Source organism: Solanum stenotomum, chromosome 11, assembly GCF_019186545.1.
Source record: "Solanum stenotomum isolate F172 chromosome 11, ASM1918654v1, whole genome shotgun sequence".
NCBI lineage: Eukaryota > Viridiplantae > Streptophyta > Magnoliopsida > Solanales > Solanaceae > Solanum > Solanum stenotomum.
In genome coordinates, this window is record NC_064292.1 from 279,437 (window position 1) to 294,748 (window position 15,312).

A 15,312-nucleotide genomic window follows, 5' to 3' on the forward strand; every position below is an offset into this window, starting at 1 on the left:
GACCAATCCGAATTCTAAGTTTTAAACTTTAAATAATATATTAAAAGATAAAAATTATGAAAAAGTATAAGAAATATTTTAAAATTATATCAAAGTAAATATTTTTATGTATAAAATAAAATTTAAAATTACATATATAATGTCCGGTTGGTTTGGTCTCGGGTTGGTTTTTTTAGTTAAAACCAAACCAACCCAAATATAGTTGGATTTTTTTTTCCAATACCAAACCAAGTCAAACCAAACCACTAGTCGGTTTTTTTTTCAGTTTGACTCGATTTGCAGTTTGGTTCGATTTTCGGATCGGTTTTGTACACCCCTAATTCTATATTCAAAACTAGTCCTAGTAATAAAAGTACTCGTGGATCGTTTGATAAGAAGAATAATGGATAATATATAAAATGTATGATTATTTTTATTTTGTGTGGTTAAAAGTCTTAGTTTCAAAATTATTTATTCACTATTTGTATTAAATTGATGAAATAAATTATTCATTTAAATAATGAAATGACTAATTTCATTGAATATGTTAACCTTTAAATAACTTTATCCATCTCATCCGGTACCAAACGACTTGTTGAAGTTGTGCCATGGTCCTATATATTCTTTGAATCATTTATTACTGTTTGAAGTTTATAACCTAATTTTGCCGCCCAATTAATTCATCCTTCCCTTGAAATGTCAAACAAAACAAAAAAAAAAAATATTAGGCCCAAAACAAGCCCAATCCCAAAATAAAAAAACAGAAACAAAAGAACATCAAAACAAAAGCATCAAATACTAACTAATCATTTGTATTCTCAACATGAATTTTAGATGTTTTTTTTATATAAATTAATAAATATAGAATTCAAATAAAATACTAATTAATCTAATATTATATTAATAAAATATTATAAAATAGTTATACAATGGTTGGTACGATGAACGATAAATATGGTCGGTGTGAGTGTCGATTGAAAGTGAAATTTCGCATGGTTGTTTAACCTCTAAAAGGTACAGTTAAATTTATAAACAAAATTTAAAGAATAAGAAGTAATATTTCGATCGAGGCAAAAATCTATTAAGTGGACAAGAAATAAGCAAGTGACAAATCGAGTGTATTAAGTAAATAAACAATGGATTAGTTGATTGTACATATTAATTGTGATCATTCTTCTTGTTAATGAAAATATGAGCTTATATTTTCCAATCTTTTGTTCATATCTCTTATTGTTTCTTGCAGAGATGATACAATATTGCGAGCTACATCAATGGGATATATAGTGAATTGCAGTATTGAGCTCAAATTTTGATAGAATGCATGATTGTTATAATGAGATTTGATTATATAGTCAATTAAGTCACCTCCTCAGGAACAAATCTATGTAAGAGGAGCTTCATTGGTTCATCGAATCCCCTTGTTGAAAAATTACATTAATATATATATATATATATAACCTTCAATGAACCCCCTCAACACAAATGAAAAATGCAACTCAATGGTCCAAGAGTTCAACTTAACGCTGAGGTTGCAAGTTCAATTTTTGCTCACATAACTTATCTATAGTCTAGGGGTGTACAAAACCAAACCGCAAACCGAGAAAAAAAACTCAACTAGTGGTTGGTTTGGTATTGGAAAAAAAAACCCGATTATATTTGGGTTGGTTTGGTTTTAACTAAAAAAAACCAACTCGACATTATATATATAATTTTAAAATTTTATTTTATACATAAAAATATTTACTTTGATATAATTTTTAAATATTTCTTATACTTTTTCATAGTTTTATCTTTTAATATATTATTATTTCAAGTTTGAAACATAGAATTCTAAATGGTTCAATAAAGATTATAGTCCACAGATATTGGTAATTATAATAAAGCTTGAATCAAAATTAAATTAATACTAAAGCAAAAAAAATAATCAATTCAACACTAAGAATAACAATAATATTGAATATTTATTCTATGATTTTACATTGGTTTATTCAAATACATAATCTAATTTTAATTTCCTTTAATATTTAGTCATGTAACTAATACTTGTTAAACTTATTTTAGCATGATTTAGTACTTTTAAATTATGATAATTTTCATTATGATTTGTTAATTTGCAATATTTGTTTTACGCGAATTCATTATTATTATTTTTTGTTGGATATTTTAGTATCATTACTCATATAATATTTTGTGTATAGTTGTATTTTGGTAGGACTAAAGAAATATTTGAAATACAAGTAAATTATATGTTTGTATGCATACTTTTTTGGGAAAAAACCCGAAAATCCGAAAAACCCGAAGTTGAAAAACCCGAGTTTTATTGGTTTGGTTTGGTTTATAGATTTAAAAATCCGACACAAATGATTTAGTTTGATATTTGAAAAACTCGAATCAATCCGGCTATGTACACCCTTAATATAATATAGTCTTTTTAAGTTTTGTCCTTTCTCACTCATTTAAGAAATTGGGCTGATCCTTTTTAATGATTATTTGGGCCTATAGACGACAAAAATTAGTGCTAGCATATTCTTTCTTTGTTTTAGTTAACCCACTTATAAATTCAACGGAAAAGGGTCAAAATTGCCCCCGAACTATATGAAATAGACTATTTATACCCTTCGTTACATTTTGGAATAAAAAATGCCCCTGCTGTTATCCTAAGAGACCACAAATATCCTCAAGAGTTAACACCCCAAATTTTTGTTGACGTGACAAGCCACGTGGGACTAATCCTTCCACCTAAGCGTTGCCAACTAGGATTTACTACAAAAGAACTAGACCTTTAGCGGCAACAACAGTCGCCACAAAAGCCTAGATAATCGTCACTAAAAGTTTTTAACATTAAATTCTAATTTTGTGTTTTTTTCTTCATTATTTTTAAAAAACCAAATATGATATCGATTAAGTAGGAGTTTGAAGACACTATATGTTTTATTTTTATGTCATATGTAAATGTATAAAATGTACAATGATGCATTATATATATATATATATATAGTAGGAGATTTGAATCGAGAAGTAATTTTGATTATTTTTCGTAATAATATTGGATGTTTTTAATATGGATATTGCAAGTTATTTATTTTAGAAAATTAGGTCGCAATTGAAAATTAATTATCATATTTTTTTGTTGAAAAAATAGGTTTTACTAGCGAATGGTTGTTGGAGCCCTAGTCGCCACTAAAAATCACTCATAACCTTTAGTGGCAATATTTTGGGATTTTGTGGCGACTTTGTCGCCACTAAAAGTCAAGTTCTTTTGTAATGAATCTTAGTTGACAATGCTTAGGTGGAGGGATTAGTCCCATGTGGCTTGCCACGTCACTAAAAAATTGGAGTGTTAACTCTTGAGGGTATTTGTGGTCTCCTGGGATAACTGTGGGGGTATTTTTGATCCCAAAATGTAATGAAGGGTATAAGTGGTCTATTTTGCATAGTTCAGGGGCAATTTTGACCCTTTTCCATAAATTCAATATAGGGGAAATTTACTGTAGGACTAAAATTACCATATATACTTGTTTTAATACATATCTAATAAAATATAAATATCGGATTATTATCAATTATATCCAAATATTAATTAACATATATATAGAATTAAATGTATCTCAAGTATGTATCACAGTTATTGTGGCTACCCATTTCCCTCTTTATTCTTCCCCTATCTTATCATAATATTTTTTTTCCATCTCCTAATTTTTAGCCCAATATAATGGAATATACCGTTACACTTATAGTTTTATATTTATTATTTGTTAGCATTCAAAATATACATTTTGAATATTGCTTTCTCTCTTTAATTTTCTTGAGAGTTTCTTCATTATAAAACACTGCAAAGTGAAAGTAAAAGAAAAAAAAAAGTCACAATACTTTTTAAGAAGGGTCCAATGGTGCAGAGCAAAATTCGAAAGGCCCAAGCTCATCAATGGCATATAGTAAAAAATAAATCAGAGGCCGTAAACTTTTTTTTTTTTTTTTTAAATTAAAGTGTATTCTTCTAGTTTTTTAAGATGCAGTGTATTTAAAATTATTTTTGACATGCAAAGCAATTTCTTTCTTTTTAGTGAAAAGATTTATGTTTTCTGTAAATAGTACTTCATCCGTTTAAATTGTTTGTCCAATTGTGACTTGATATAAAATTTTAAAAAGTAAAGAAGATTTTTTAATCTTATGATTTTTATATATACACGGATGCAACTCTTTTTAGTTTTCTCTTGTCTTATGTTTTCAAGTTCTTAATTACTTCGATGAAAGATATATGTTCCATCTTAGAATCAATGGTTTAAATTTAATCAACTAAAATAAAGTTGTAATCATAGTTAGAGTGACAAATAATCCCACATATTTTCTTCCTAAAAATCGTCAAATCCATAAGTTTAGCTACACTAAATTAAATAACTTTAGTACATATTAAGGGTTCTACTCAACTCAAACTAAAAATATGAAACGGAGAGAGTTGTGATTTTAGGGGATGTTTTTGTTAATTTAGAAAGTTGATAGAAGTTAATCTTTCTTTTTCACATACCTAATGTGTGTATAAAATATGAATATTTAACAAAGATTGTAATATTCACGCACCAATTAGTTGGTGCCTGGTGGGACTTGGCAGAAGACAATATCATATGCTACGTACAATGACATATCGTCTTTGCTTGGCCCCACGAAAATAGGAGTAATCTTTATCATTATCATAACCACCTCTCGATGGAAACATTTAGTCCTTGCTTGACCCTAATAAAATAGGAGTAATCTTTATCATTATCATAACATCTCAATAGAAAATGGAGCTTACGTCACAAGGTAGTCACATGCATGTGCAACTTGGATCTCCTATTTATACTTAGACTTCGAATTAGAATTCTCATTCAACAAAAAAAAAAAAAAAACACTAGAAGTGTGCAATTTGTTCCACCTTTGTTATTTCTCATGGATCTCATTTCCAATTTGTTCTATGATCTTCCTTTATTATACATACTATATTTAATATGGAAGATTATCGATCGAAAAAGACACCAAAATTGTTACATTTTGGACTATGAATGTCACAAGCCAACCGATGATCGAATGCTTAGCACAAAATTTTCAGGGGAAATAATTATGAGGAACAAACTCCTTGGCCTAAATGAGTATAAGTTCCTCTTGAAAGCTGCCGTTAGCTCAGGCATTGGTGAACAAACATATGCACCACGAATGGTGTTTCATGGTCGTGAAGCATGTCCTACTTACGAAGATGGTATCTTGGAGATGGAAGAGTTTTTCCATGATAGCATTGACAAGCTCTTCAAGAGAAACAAAATTTCCCCTTGTGAAATTGATGTCCTTGTAGTGAATATATCAATGTTAGCTACTATGCCATCTATGGCTGCACGAATAATCAATTACTATAAGTTGAGGGAAGACATCAAGGTGTATAACCTCACTGGGATGGGGTGTAGTGCTAGCCTCATATCACTAAATATCATCGAAAATATCTTCAAGAATGAGAAGAACAAGGTTGCACTTGTGGTGACATCAGAGTCCTTGAGTCCAAATTGGTACTCAGGGAGTGATAGATCTATGATTCTTTCTAATTGTTTGTTTAGGTCAGGAGGTTGCGCGATTTTATTGACAAACAAATTGTCCTTTAAAAAACAAAGCCATGTTCAAATTGAAGCAACTAGTTAGGGTACATCATGGTGCAAAAGATGAAGCCTATGATAGTTGTGCACAAAGGGAGGATAATCAAGGTAACACAGGGTTCCACCTTGATAAAAAACTACCAAAGGCCGCGTCACGTGCACTAGTCGATAATTTGAAACAAATTGCACCCTTGATCCTCCCTATAAGGGAGCTACTTAGATATTCAATCGCAATATTTATGAAAAAAATGAATTGGAGCACAACAAAAGGAGGACCTAAGCCAATGATCAATTTCAAAACAGGTGTAGATCATATTTGTCTACATACTGGAGGAAAAGCAGTAATTGATGGTGTTGGTGCAAATTTGAACTTAAGTGAGCATGATTTAGAGCCAGCAAGAATGACATTACATAGATTTGGTAACACTTCAGCAAGTAGCCTTTGGTATGTGTTAGGGTACATGGAGGCTAAAAAAAGGTTAAAGAAAGGTGATACAATGCTTATGATTAGCTTTGGAGCTGGATTTAAGTGTAATAGTTGTTTATGGGAAGTGTTAAGAGATTTGGATAATGGAAATGTGTGGAAAGATTGCATTGATAATTATCCACCTAAAACTATAGTGAATCCTTTCATGGCACAATTTGGATGGCTACATGATCATGAAGATCCAGACACCTTCACTATTCCAGATGATTATTTTATCTCTTGAGTTTTGTATTTTGTTTAAAAAAATAAAATTGTCTTTTTTCTTGCTTGAAAAAGAACAATATCATACTATTGTTCTTAGTATTTTACTATTTTTGTTCTTTTTTTCTTATTGGTTAGACACATTGTTGTTGGTTTATGTCAGCTCAAAGATATTATTAAGTGATGTTCAATGTTTTGAACCAAATTTGCATGTATGTTTTTCGAAAATATTTTATATTTTCTTAAAAAATATTTATTAGGAAAATAAGTAGATTTTTTAATTTATTTTTATGTTTGATACATAAGTAAAAACTAATTCAATATGATCTAGACAGTATAGGAGCGTGGTACTACTAAAATAAAAGTCAAAACTTGACCTAAGGAGATTTGTTATCGGCAAAAATCGACCTTTGAAGGTCGGTTTTTTGAAAAGGAATTTTTTTTTGGAAAATACCGACTTCATGAAGTGTCTTTTTAAATTTTTTTTGTTAAATATTGGTTTCTTTAAAAAAAAAATGAAAAATACCACTTTTTGAAGGTCAATTTTATATAATAGTTATCGCAAAAAACAATCTCAGGAGGTCAGTATCAAATACCTCTTTTGAGTTTTGTTTTGACAGTTTTTTCGTAGTGTGAGGTTGGTGGGGAAGACGGCTAGGGGTTGAGGTGATGAGGACTGTTGGAGGACACAGTAAATGTGGAACTTTGTTTGTCCTACTTTTACTACGGAAAGTTATTTTCCTTATTTTGGAAAAAATGATTTTCCTAAAGAAAGTGTTTTTCAAATATATTAGCAAATCGAACAACATAAAAAAAATATTTTTCGAGGTACACGCTCTGAGAGATTCCCTAAGTTGTATTTTAATCTTTGCCTATACTATTCATTTTATAAAAATTGTTGTCCAAAGTATCTTTAACTATGACTTAATTTCGCTAGGCAAATATTTTTAGAGAATATTTTTCCTAGGGCATAAGTTCAGTTCTATTTAATTCGCAAGGCAAACATTTATCCTTAATATTAAAAAATAAATCGTTTGGCACATGTTATGCCTATAAGACACACGTTCATACTACTGAACTTATATATATGCTCCTAAGACATAAGTTATGCCAAATAGGCATAAGTTCATTGTATAATTTTTTAAGGTATAATGTTCTAAAACTGATACGTTCAAATTTACAAAAAACTTATGCCATAAGATCCAAGATATGTCTAAGGCGGAAAAAAAAGAGGCAAGCCATGGGCTATATATGTCCTATAAGGTTTAAGTTCAGTGTATGAACTTTTTTAACTGTAATATTTTAAAGGGAAAAAAGGACAAATATATCCTCGAACTATCATAAATGGTATGCAAATATCCTCCGTCATACTTCTGGGACATTGGTGTCCTTGCCGTCCAAAAACTAGAGCATATATACCCTTTATACTAAGGGACATACACGTGTCATAATTTTATCCACCGATCCAATATTTATTGACTGATAAGATTGTGCCACGTGTTTGTATTTAGTCTTCCGTTAGAGTGAAAGACATATATGCTTTACTTTTTAGACGACAGGGGTACCAATGTCCCAAAAATATGACGAAGGGTATTTACATACCATTTACAATAGTTCGAAGTATATTTGTCCTTTTTCCTATTTTAAAATTGAACTTATGCTTTATAGGACATAATTTGTGTTCAATGGATCTTTTTGCCTTGTGACTTTTTCTTTGCTTGTGATTTATTTGCTTTGATATTAGGGATATTTTTGTCTGCATTTTTATTTCTTAACGTGTTGAAGGAAAAATACTGAAGACCGCAAATCCATCCCCCAACCAGAGGTGGACCCATCCCTCTAGGTGGGGTGCACATGCATCTGTTAATTTTTTTAAAAAATTCAAATCAAGCTTGAGTGTTTATGTCATTGTTTTTATTTTAAATTTATCTTAGAGCTCATATTCAAGCTAAGGTAATACTAGTGCACTCAAAGTCTTCAAATTCTAGGTTCGCCTCTACCACAACCCGTTGACCCCTCACACTATATATGTATATTGACTCACTCATTTCTACCCTACTTCCCCTTGAGGCATTTATTTTGTATCATGACTTTGGTATATGTCCAACTAAGACAATTTAAGATGTACAGGACAAACAAAACTGCAATGTTCAATCTAATACCGACAGTACCAGAGCAGCAATAAAAGTTGCTGTTCCAATCACGGTTATAGTTGAGTGATATGTATCTTATCATCATTTATTAAAGGTTTCGGGTTGAGATCTTAAATTTGAAATCATCATAATTAATTAGAAAGTATTTTATAACTTAATCAGATTATACTACATGCAAATATAATGAGAAAAAAAAACATGAAAGTTGTGTGCCTTAGTCCTATTCTTAGAAATTTAAGTTGATGTTTGAAGTTTGAAACCTAATTTTATCCCAACCAATTCTTCCTTTAAGAGTTTTTGCTTTTATGGCTATGCTCTCCACTTGGGCAGACCCTTGTAGTTATTAGTAGGTCCTTGTACTTTCTTCTGTTAGATAAATGGATTAAGCTTTTCTGAATATGTAGACAACCTTTTCCAAGTTGACATGCAGTGGCGGAGCCATCTTTCGGCAAAAAATTATATGATTTATACATGATTAAAATAATTTCTTTCGGTATATATAGTAGATGTCGAATCCCTTTCGGCTACTTCGTGTGTCTATTTTTTTCGATTTTAAACTCCCTTATTGAAAATCCTGGCTCCGCCCCTGTTGACATGGAATGATGAGTTATAATAATATTGCTGAGCAAGTAGCAATGAACAATATCTAGCAAGTTGTTGTATCGTGCTTTTGCTCATTTATTCTTATCAGAAGACAATTCATTTAATTTGCATACGACATTCTTATTATAACTAAAGCAAGGCATGGATCCTCGTAAAAATATGATTGAAGGCTATTAAATTTCTGATTTCGATCTATTTGACATATCGTAAGATGGGAGTTCTGTTATTTTGAAGGATGTACAAATTCATAGCATATTAGCCTCACAAATAATTTAAAACATTAAATTGTTAGAAAAAAACATATTTTTATCGATTTAATTGTATCTTTTCAGGTAGATTCTCTCATGTACTTGTGAAGTACTATCGAAGAAATATGAATTAGTAAAGACGAATTCTACAGCTTAACAACAATATCCGTTAGTAATATCATTCAAAGACGATTTAGCCAATTAGTTAAAAGAGTTAAAGAGGGGGGTGGGGGGGGGGGGGGGGGGGAATTATGTATTATCCCTAAAAATATATTCTAGATGATTCAAATTTCATTGTAACAAGCTAAGATTGTGAAGTCTCATTCTCCATTTACTAAGACGTTAGATACTTTAGTTAGTAACTTTGTCAATGAAAGATCTATTACCACACCATCATTAATCAAGTCAAAAATTTATGAAATCTTTTGTCACTCAATTCCATTTGGCCCTCATTAAGTAAAAACACATTTAGCTTTTCAAATTTCATACTCCCTCCGTCCCTAATTACTTATTTATTTTTGAATTGATACACCTATTAAGAAAACAATTAATGATATAGTGAGTTTACCATTTTACCCTTATTAATTATGAAGTGAATGAAAAGTTCTACATTTTTCAAAGTAATTAATCATTTAATTGAGGATATAATAGGTAAAAAAAAATTGTCCTTTCTTGATTTGTCAAAATAGATAAGTAATTAAAAACAATTATAAAAAAAAAAAAAGGACAAGTAATTAGGGACAGAGGAAGTATTACTTTTCTAGAAATAGGACATACTATACTGGTTAGATTGTCAATTCAATATCGTTTAATTTTGACATACTTATCTCCAACCACTTGAGTCCAAAGATCATTAAAGTTTCAAGCCAAGTTGAAGTTATAAGTTGGACTAGGTTATGATTCGTTCAAATTTATTTTTGATTCAAATTGACTAAAATTAGATTGCATCGTGATTCGTCTAATTTGGCCTATTTAATTTCAAGCATATTAACATATTTATATTTATTTTTTATAATTATAATTTCAATTTCAATTCAAAATAATAATAATAAAAATATAAGTTTTTAATTTCAAAGTGGAAAATCACCAAATATTACCAACCAAATAAACATGTAAGATAACTCACCCAACATGTATTATATAAGGAAAAAATACAGTTTGATTTCTTTTGGTTATTTTGATTTCAGAAAAGCAAAATTTTAATTTATAATTGTGATATAAAAAATCTAAAAGATATAAAGTAGATAGTAATTTATACATTTAATATGAAAAATACATTGCAACAATGCAAATAAAGACTCTTAAAAACAGGTTGGAATTAAAGATTAATTTGGGCTCAATTTTTAAGATTCTATTTAAAATAGGTTAAAGCTTGAATGAATTGAAATTGATCTAATTTAAATTATTGTAAGCTCAACCAATACAATTATAAATAAATTGAATAAATTAGAGAAAAAGCCCAAAATAGTCTCTCATCTTTGGGTTAAGACTCAAAGTCATCCTTGAGTTTTCACATGGAGCATTAGTAGTCCCTTATGTTTGCAATTATTGGTGCACTTTTGGTCCTCCTTCAAAATTTTGCCTTTTTTTTAACATTGATTTTATCCATAATTTATGTATGGAATGCTTAATCATCATTTTATATATTTAGTAGAAATAATGACTCAATGTGAGAGATTGTGAGAGGAAAAACACATTGTTTTGTTTAGTAAAAATCGTATTACAGGTAAAGTCGAGAGGTTCATCACGACGATTTCACGTGCAATAGTACAAATTTTTCTTTTCTTGCAATGTCATATTTTAAAATATTCTTAGTTTAGCTGCAGTAATATTTCTACTGAACAGAACAATGTGTTATTCTTCTCACCTTCTCTCACATAGAATTATTATTTATATTAAATATATAAAAAGACGATGTGACATTCCTTACATAAAATTATGGAGAAAATTAATGTTAAAAAATAGGCAAAAGTTTAAGGAAGGAACAAAAGTGGCCAATATTGTAAACATGAGAGACTATAGTGTTTCATGTGAAAACTCAAGGATGATTTTGAGTCTTGACCCAAAGATGAATGACTATTTTGGGTTAAATTACCTATATTTAGTCTCATTTTAACGTCATTAGGAAGAGCATCATTAAAAAAATGCATATAAGCATTAACTACTGATGTGACAATCCAATTTCTGAACTGAACGCGTTGAAATCGGCATTCAGTGCCATTACTTGATGTAACCTCCTAATAGATTTTTTTTCTACCATATAATGTCATTCAAATTGTTATTTTTTTTTTTTTTAAAAAACTTTTAAAATAACTCAAAAAAACTTTGATCTAAAAACATTTTACATGTTTGAACGTGTACATCTAGCATTGACATAAACCAACGGTATGTCCCATAACTATATATAATTAGACATATATAGAAAGAAATATGGTATGCATGACTTTAAAATTATAAACTAGGAATCCTGATATTTATGTTCTTAAATAGTCAATGACGATCTCTATTTGATCGTTCGAGACTCTATCGACATGTCATCATTATAGTGCCACATAAATCAAGATTCCTAATTAACATGTATGTATAATTATACTCGAGCATGAATAGTTTTAAGATGTCGAAATTCACTGAGGGTTATGAACCTTAAAGATCTTGAGACTCCAAAAACTACTAATAAACAATTTTTTGCACTGAACTCAAATTGGTGAACAATTCAAAGTGCTAGAAACTACACTCAGTGAACGTTCATTTGATTTTGAAGTGGCTAAATTTTAAAACTTCATAATTTTTTCATTTGATTTTAAAGTGGCTAAACTTTAAAACTTTATAATTTTGTCTATTATTTAAATAAGAATCCAAAAAACAGTTATGTGTGCACTTCGGCCCGTAAAACTCGAACTACACCCGGCTGAGGCCCATTAACTCATCTTCTCCTACAATTTCACTGTACTTTGATCAATCGAGCGTCTGTGTGTGTTCGATCGGAGAGAACAAATGGAGGAGAAACTCAGCTGCGATGGAGGTCACGAATTCAAGCTGCTCTTCTCATGTCCTTCTGGTTTATCTCCTTCACAGGTTACTTTACCTTACTTATGTCTGTTTTTTTTTTCTCTGTATGCTCATTTTTTGTGATCTGAATTTGTTCATTTGGTATAAGGTGTCAGTTGTTTTCGATGAAGCATACGATAGGAATCCCCATCCCGATCATACTTTGGAGAAGTCTATTTCTGAGGTTGTGTTACGATTCTCTTACTTTTACCATATCTTTTCGTGTTTCTGCATTCATCTGACTTGCATTTTCACTATTGTTAACTTTTACCAAGTATCCTATCTTAGATTCATCAGTTAAATGTTAAAACTACTTATTTTGTTGCAAAACGAAGGAATGAGGGGATTCGAAGGTGCAAGACATCAACATGTCTAATTGTTAGTGTGAAAAGTACAAAAGAAAATTTTCTAGCTTCTTTACCATGTGTAATCTGCATGCTCTACTCAGCTGGTCTGTACTCATCAATTAATGCTGCTTATTTTGTTCCAAAAAGAAGGAACAACAGGACGAAGGAGTGTGAGGTTAATGCTAATTGTCAGTATGAAATTGGACATTGATTCCTTGTCTTTTTCGAGTTAAAGTTAGACGTGAAGTACTATAGATCACAGTCTTTTAACAAAAGATGTGCAGGGAACATTTGAAAAAGTTCGTAGTCAAGAAAAAATGTTTGACTACCGAATAGTTATGGTTTCATGCAAGAAGAAACAGAAAACATACTTCACCAATGACACTAACTTTTGCTGATTGTAGGAATCATACTTGATAGAAATCCCAAATATCAAAATCTAGTTTTCTCCACAATAGTCTATACGATCAAAAGCTGTAATTATCACTTCTAGCAATACCAAATTTGTTCTGAATCTTTTGATTGGTGTAAGGTTTATTAGATATGGGATGCAAGAGTTCAACAAAGTTCATCACTTTACAATGGAACGAAGTTCAGGGTATGCTGCACTATTTTGCCATTGCATCTGTTCTACTTTTAATTCTGAATAACGGAGCGTTGAATATTATCTGTTCAATCTAGAATTTGGACAGTTAGTGTTTGTCACTCACTTTTATGATCACAGTTGCAACTCACTTGTAAGAGAGTTTACCTGGTCATTTCTCGTTTATCAGATTCACCCAATAAGCTGCATATCCTTGACTTATACCTTCTAAGTTTTTCTTCTATATACTGATTTTACAGTACGGTGGGTACAACTTTAATGTAGAGAATGATCCCAAGCAACAACCTCACGTTTCCCTTCATCTTGGTCTGACAGATTATAGGTTCTTCTCTATCTTTCTTCTTCTTCTTTCCTTACTTCCATTATCATTTCATCTAAGTATATGTTTTTCCATTTGAAGTGCATGTGATGGAAAATTATAGTGATATACTCTGCCAGAGCAATTTGGACAAGCTAATTTGTAGTCCCAATCTTATCTCCAGAATGTCTGAACCAGGAATCATTCAATGTGATTTGTTCTATAGAGTACCCTCTTTCTTGTAGTTGGGAGTCAAAGAGAAATCTATTAATTACATCTGGCAGCATAATGAACCCTCCCTAGCCCATTTTTTAAGGTTTTCCACATTTTTGGTTAACGTCTGCAGTTAGTATTGCTGACATCAGCGGTATTTAAAAAATAGGTATTGCAGAATGAAGATATTGATAGTGGTGACAACAAATTATTAACACTCTGGAATCCCAAATCAAAACTTTTTTTCTTACCAGAAGGTATCTGTTTAACTTTCAGCGTAGTTGTGGAAACTTCAAGATTTTCTATTTTACTAATTCTTTATGCTTTCGAGGCACTACTTTTTTGCAAGGGATGCCATCTACTGTGAAATGGAGAATTAGATCTTTGATTTTGTATGCTCCCTGTCTTGAAAATCTAGGTTTACTTTCTGAAGTTTTGCTAATTTGTTTTCATACATATCAATCCTCCTTGCTTTTTTATTGATTTGTCATCTTCCCTGATTTCAATTGTATATTTTCTCATCAATAGCTATATGAGGCATCTTCCATACCACTGTTTATGTTCTTTATTTTTGTTGTTAAAATTTTGGGGTGAAAAACGAGAACTTGTAAATGTCTGCCATGTGCTGTCTACACTTTACTTGTATCCATGCATCTACCCATAAAGAGGAAGAGCGAAAATAGAGAATCAAATGATCTTCTAACATTTGAAAAAAAATTCTCATCAGGACATTCGTGGGAACAAATTTAAGTCCTATGTGGGAAGGATTTCTTGTTCCATCTGAAGGTAAGCTTCCATGATACACAATTGATTGTCTACCTTCCCTCTTACTGTTGGAAATGATTGTACTTGTACCTTGTATATCTCCAACATAACTGCTATATTGACATAATATCGATAATGCGGAAATAGAAAGACCCTAAATTCTAAGAACAAGAAATAAAGGATAGAAGATAGACACAAGTAAGGAACTAATCGACAACCATGGGTATATGAAAACTAAAAGCTACAATTAAGAATCCAAAAACAAGCACCAAATCTATAAGATAACCCTCAAGAGGCAATTAATTCCTCGAGCAATCAATCAATCCACCTAAGATAACCCTCAAGAGGCAATGAAATCTTCAAGCAAGCAATCCCAGACATTGTTTAGCAACATAGGCCATAGCCCCACTCTCACAAGAGTTTCACTCTTCCAATTCATATAATCTGAAAATAATCTATGTCTAGGGTGTGTTTGGTATGAAGGAAAATGTTTTCCTAGAAAATGTTTTCCAGGAAAACAAGTTGATTTTTGACTTATTTTCTCATGTTTGGTTGGTGAGTAGAAAATATTTTCCGGAAAAGATTTTTAGTGTTTGATTTATGAATGAAAAATATTTTTGAGAAATATCTTTTATTTTTACTAGAGTAGAAAATAATTTTTGAAATTGAAAATAGTTTTTAACAACAAACTTAAATTTTTTTGGGGGGGTGGGGGTTGGTAGGAGGTGGGTGAAGGGGGGGTCGAGGG

The 15,312-nt window shown here is 30.7% G+C and overlaps 1 protein-coding gene and 1 pseudogene across 7 annotated transcripts in view; both read left to right on the plus strand.

The window, feature by feature from the left end:
- Positions 1–4,857: 4,857 nt before the first annotated feature.
- LOC125843954 (3-ketoacyl-CoA synthase 3-like) lies at positions 4,858–6,505 on the plus strand (annotated as a pseudogene).
- A 5,703-nt stretch (positions 6,506–12,208) lies between these two features.
- The window catches only part of LOC125845047 (nudix hydrolase 9), an 8,103-nt gene continuing 4,999 nt past the window's right edge, over positions 12,209–15,312 (plus strand). For 5 of the 7 annotated variants that reach the window (XR_007444216.1, XR_007444217.1, XR_007444218.1 and 2 more), the window contains exons 1-5: positions 12,210–12,364; positions 12,447–12,521; positions 13,226–13,282; positions 13,528–13,610; positions 14,527–14,585. Coding sequence is in view for 4 of the 7 variants with exons in the window: in XM_049524460.1 (XP_049380417.1) it covers positions 12,284–12,364; positions 12,447–12,521; positions 13,226–13,282; positions 13,528–13,610; positions 14,527–14,585 (355 nt within the window). In the remaining 3 variants the exon portion in view is untranslated. Of the gene's footprint in view, positions 12,365–12,446; positions 12,522–13,225; positions 13,283–13,527; positions 13,611–14,526; positions 14,586–15,312 lie in introns of all 7 variants that reach the window. The other 2 variants (XM_049524463.1, XM_049524462.1) reach the window with 2 other exon arrangements.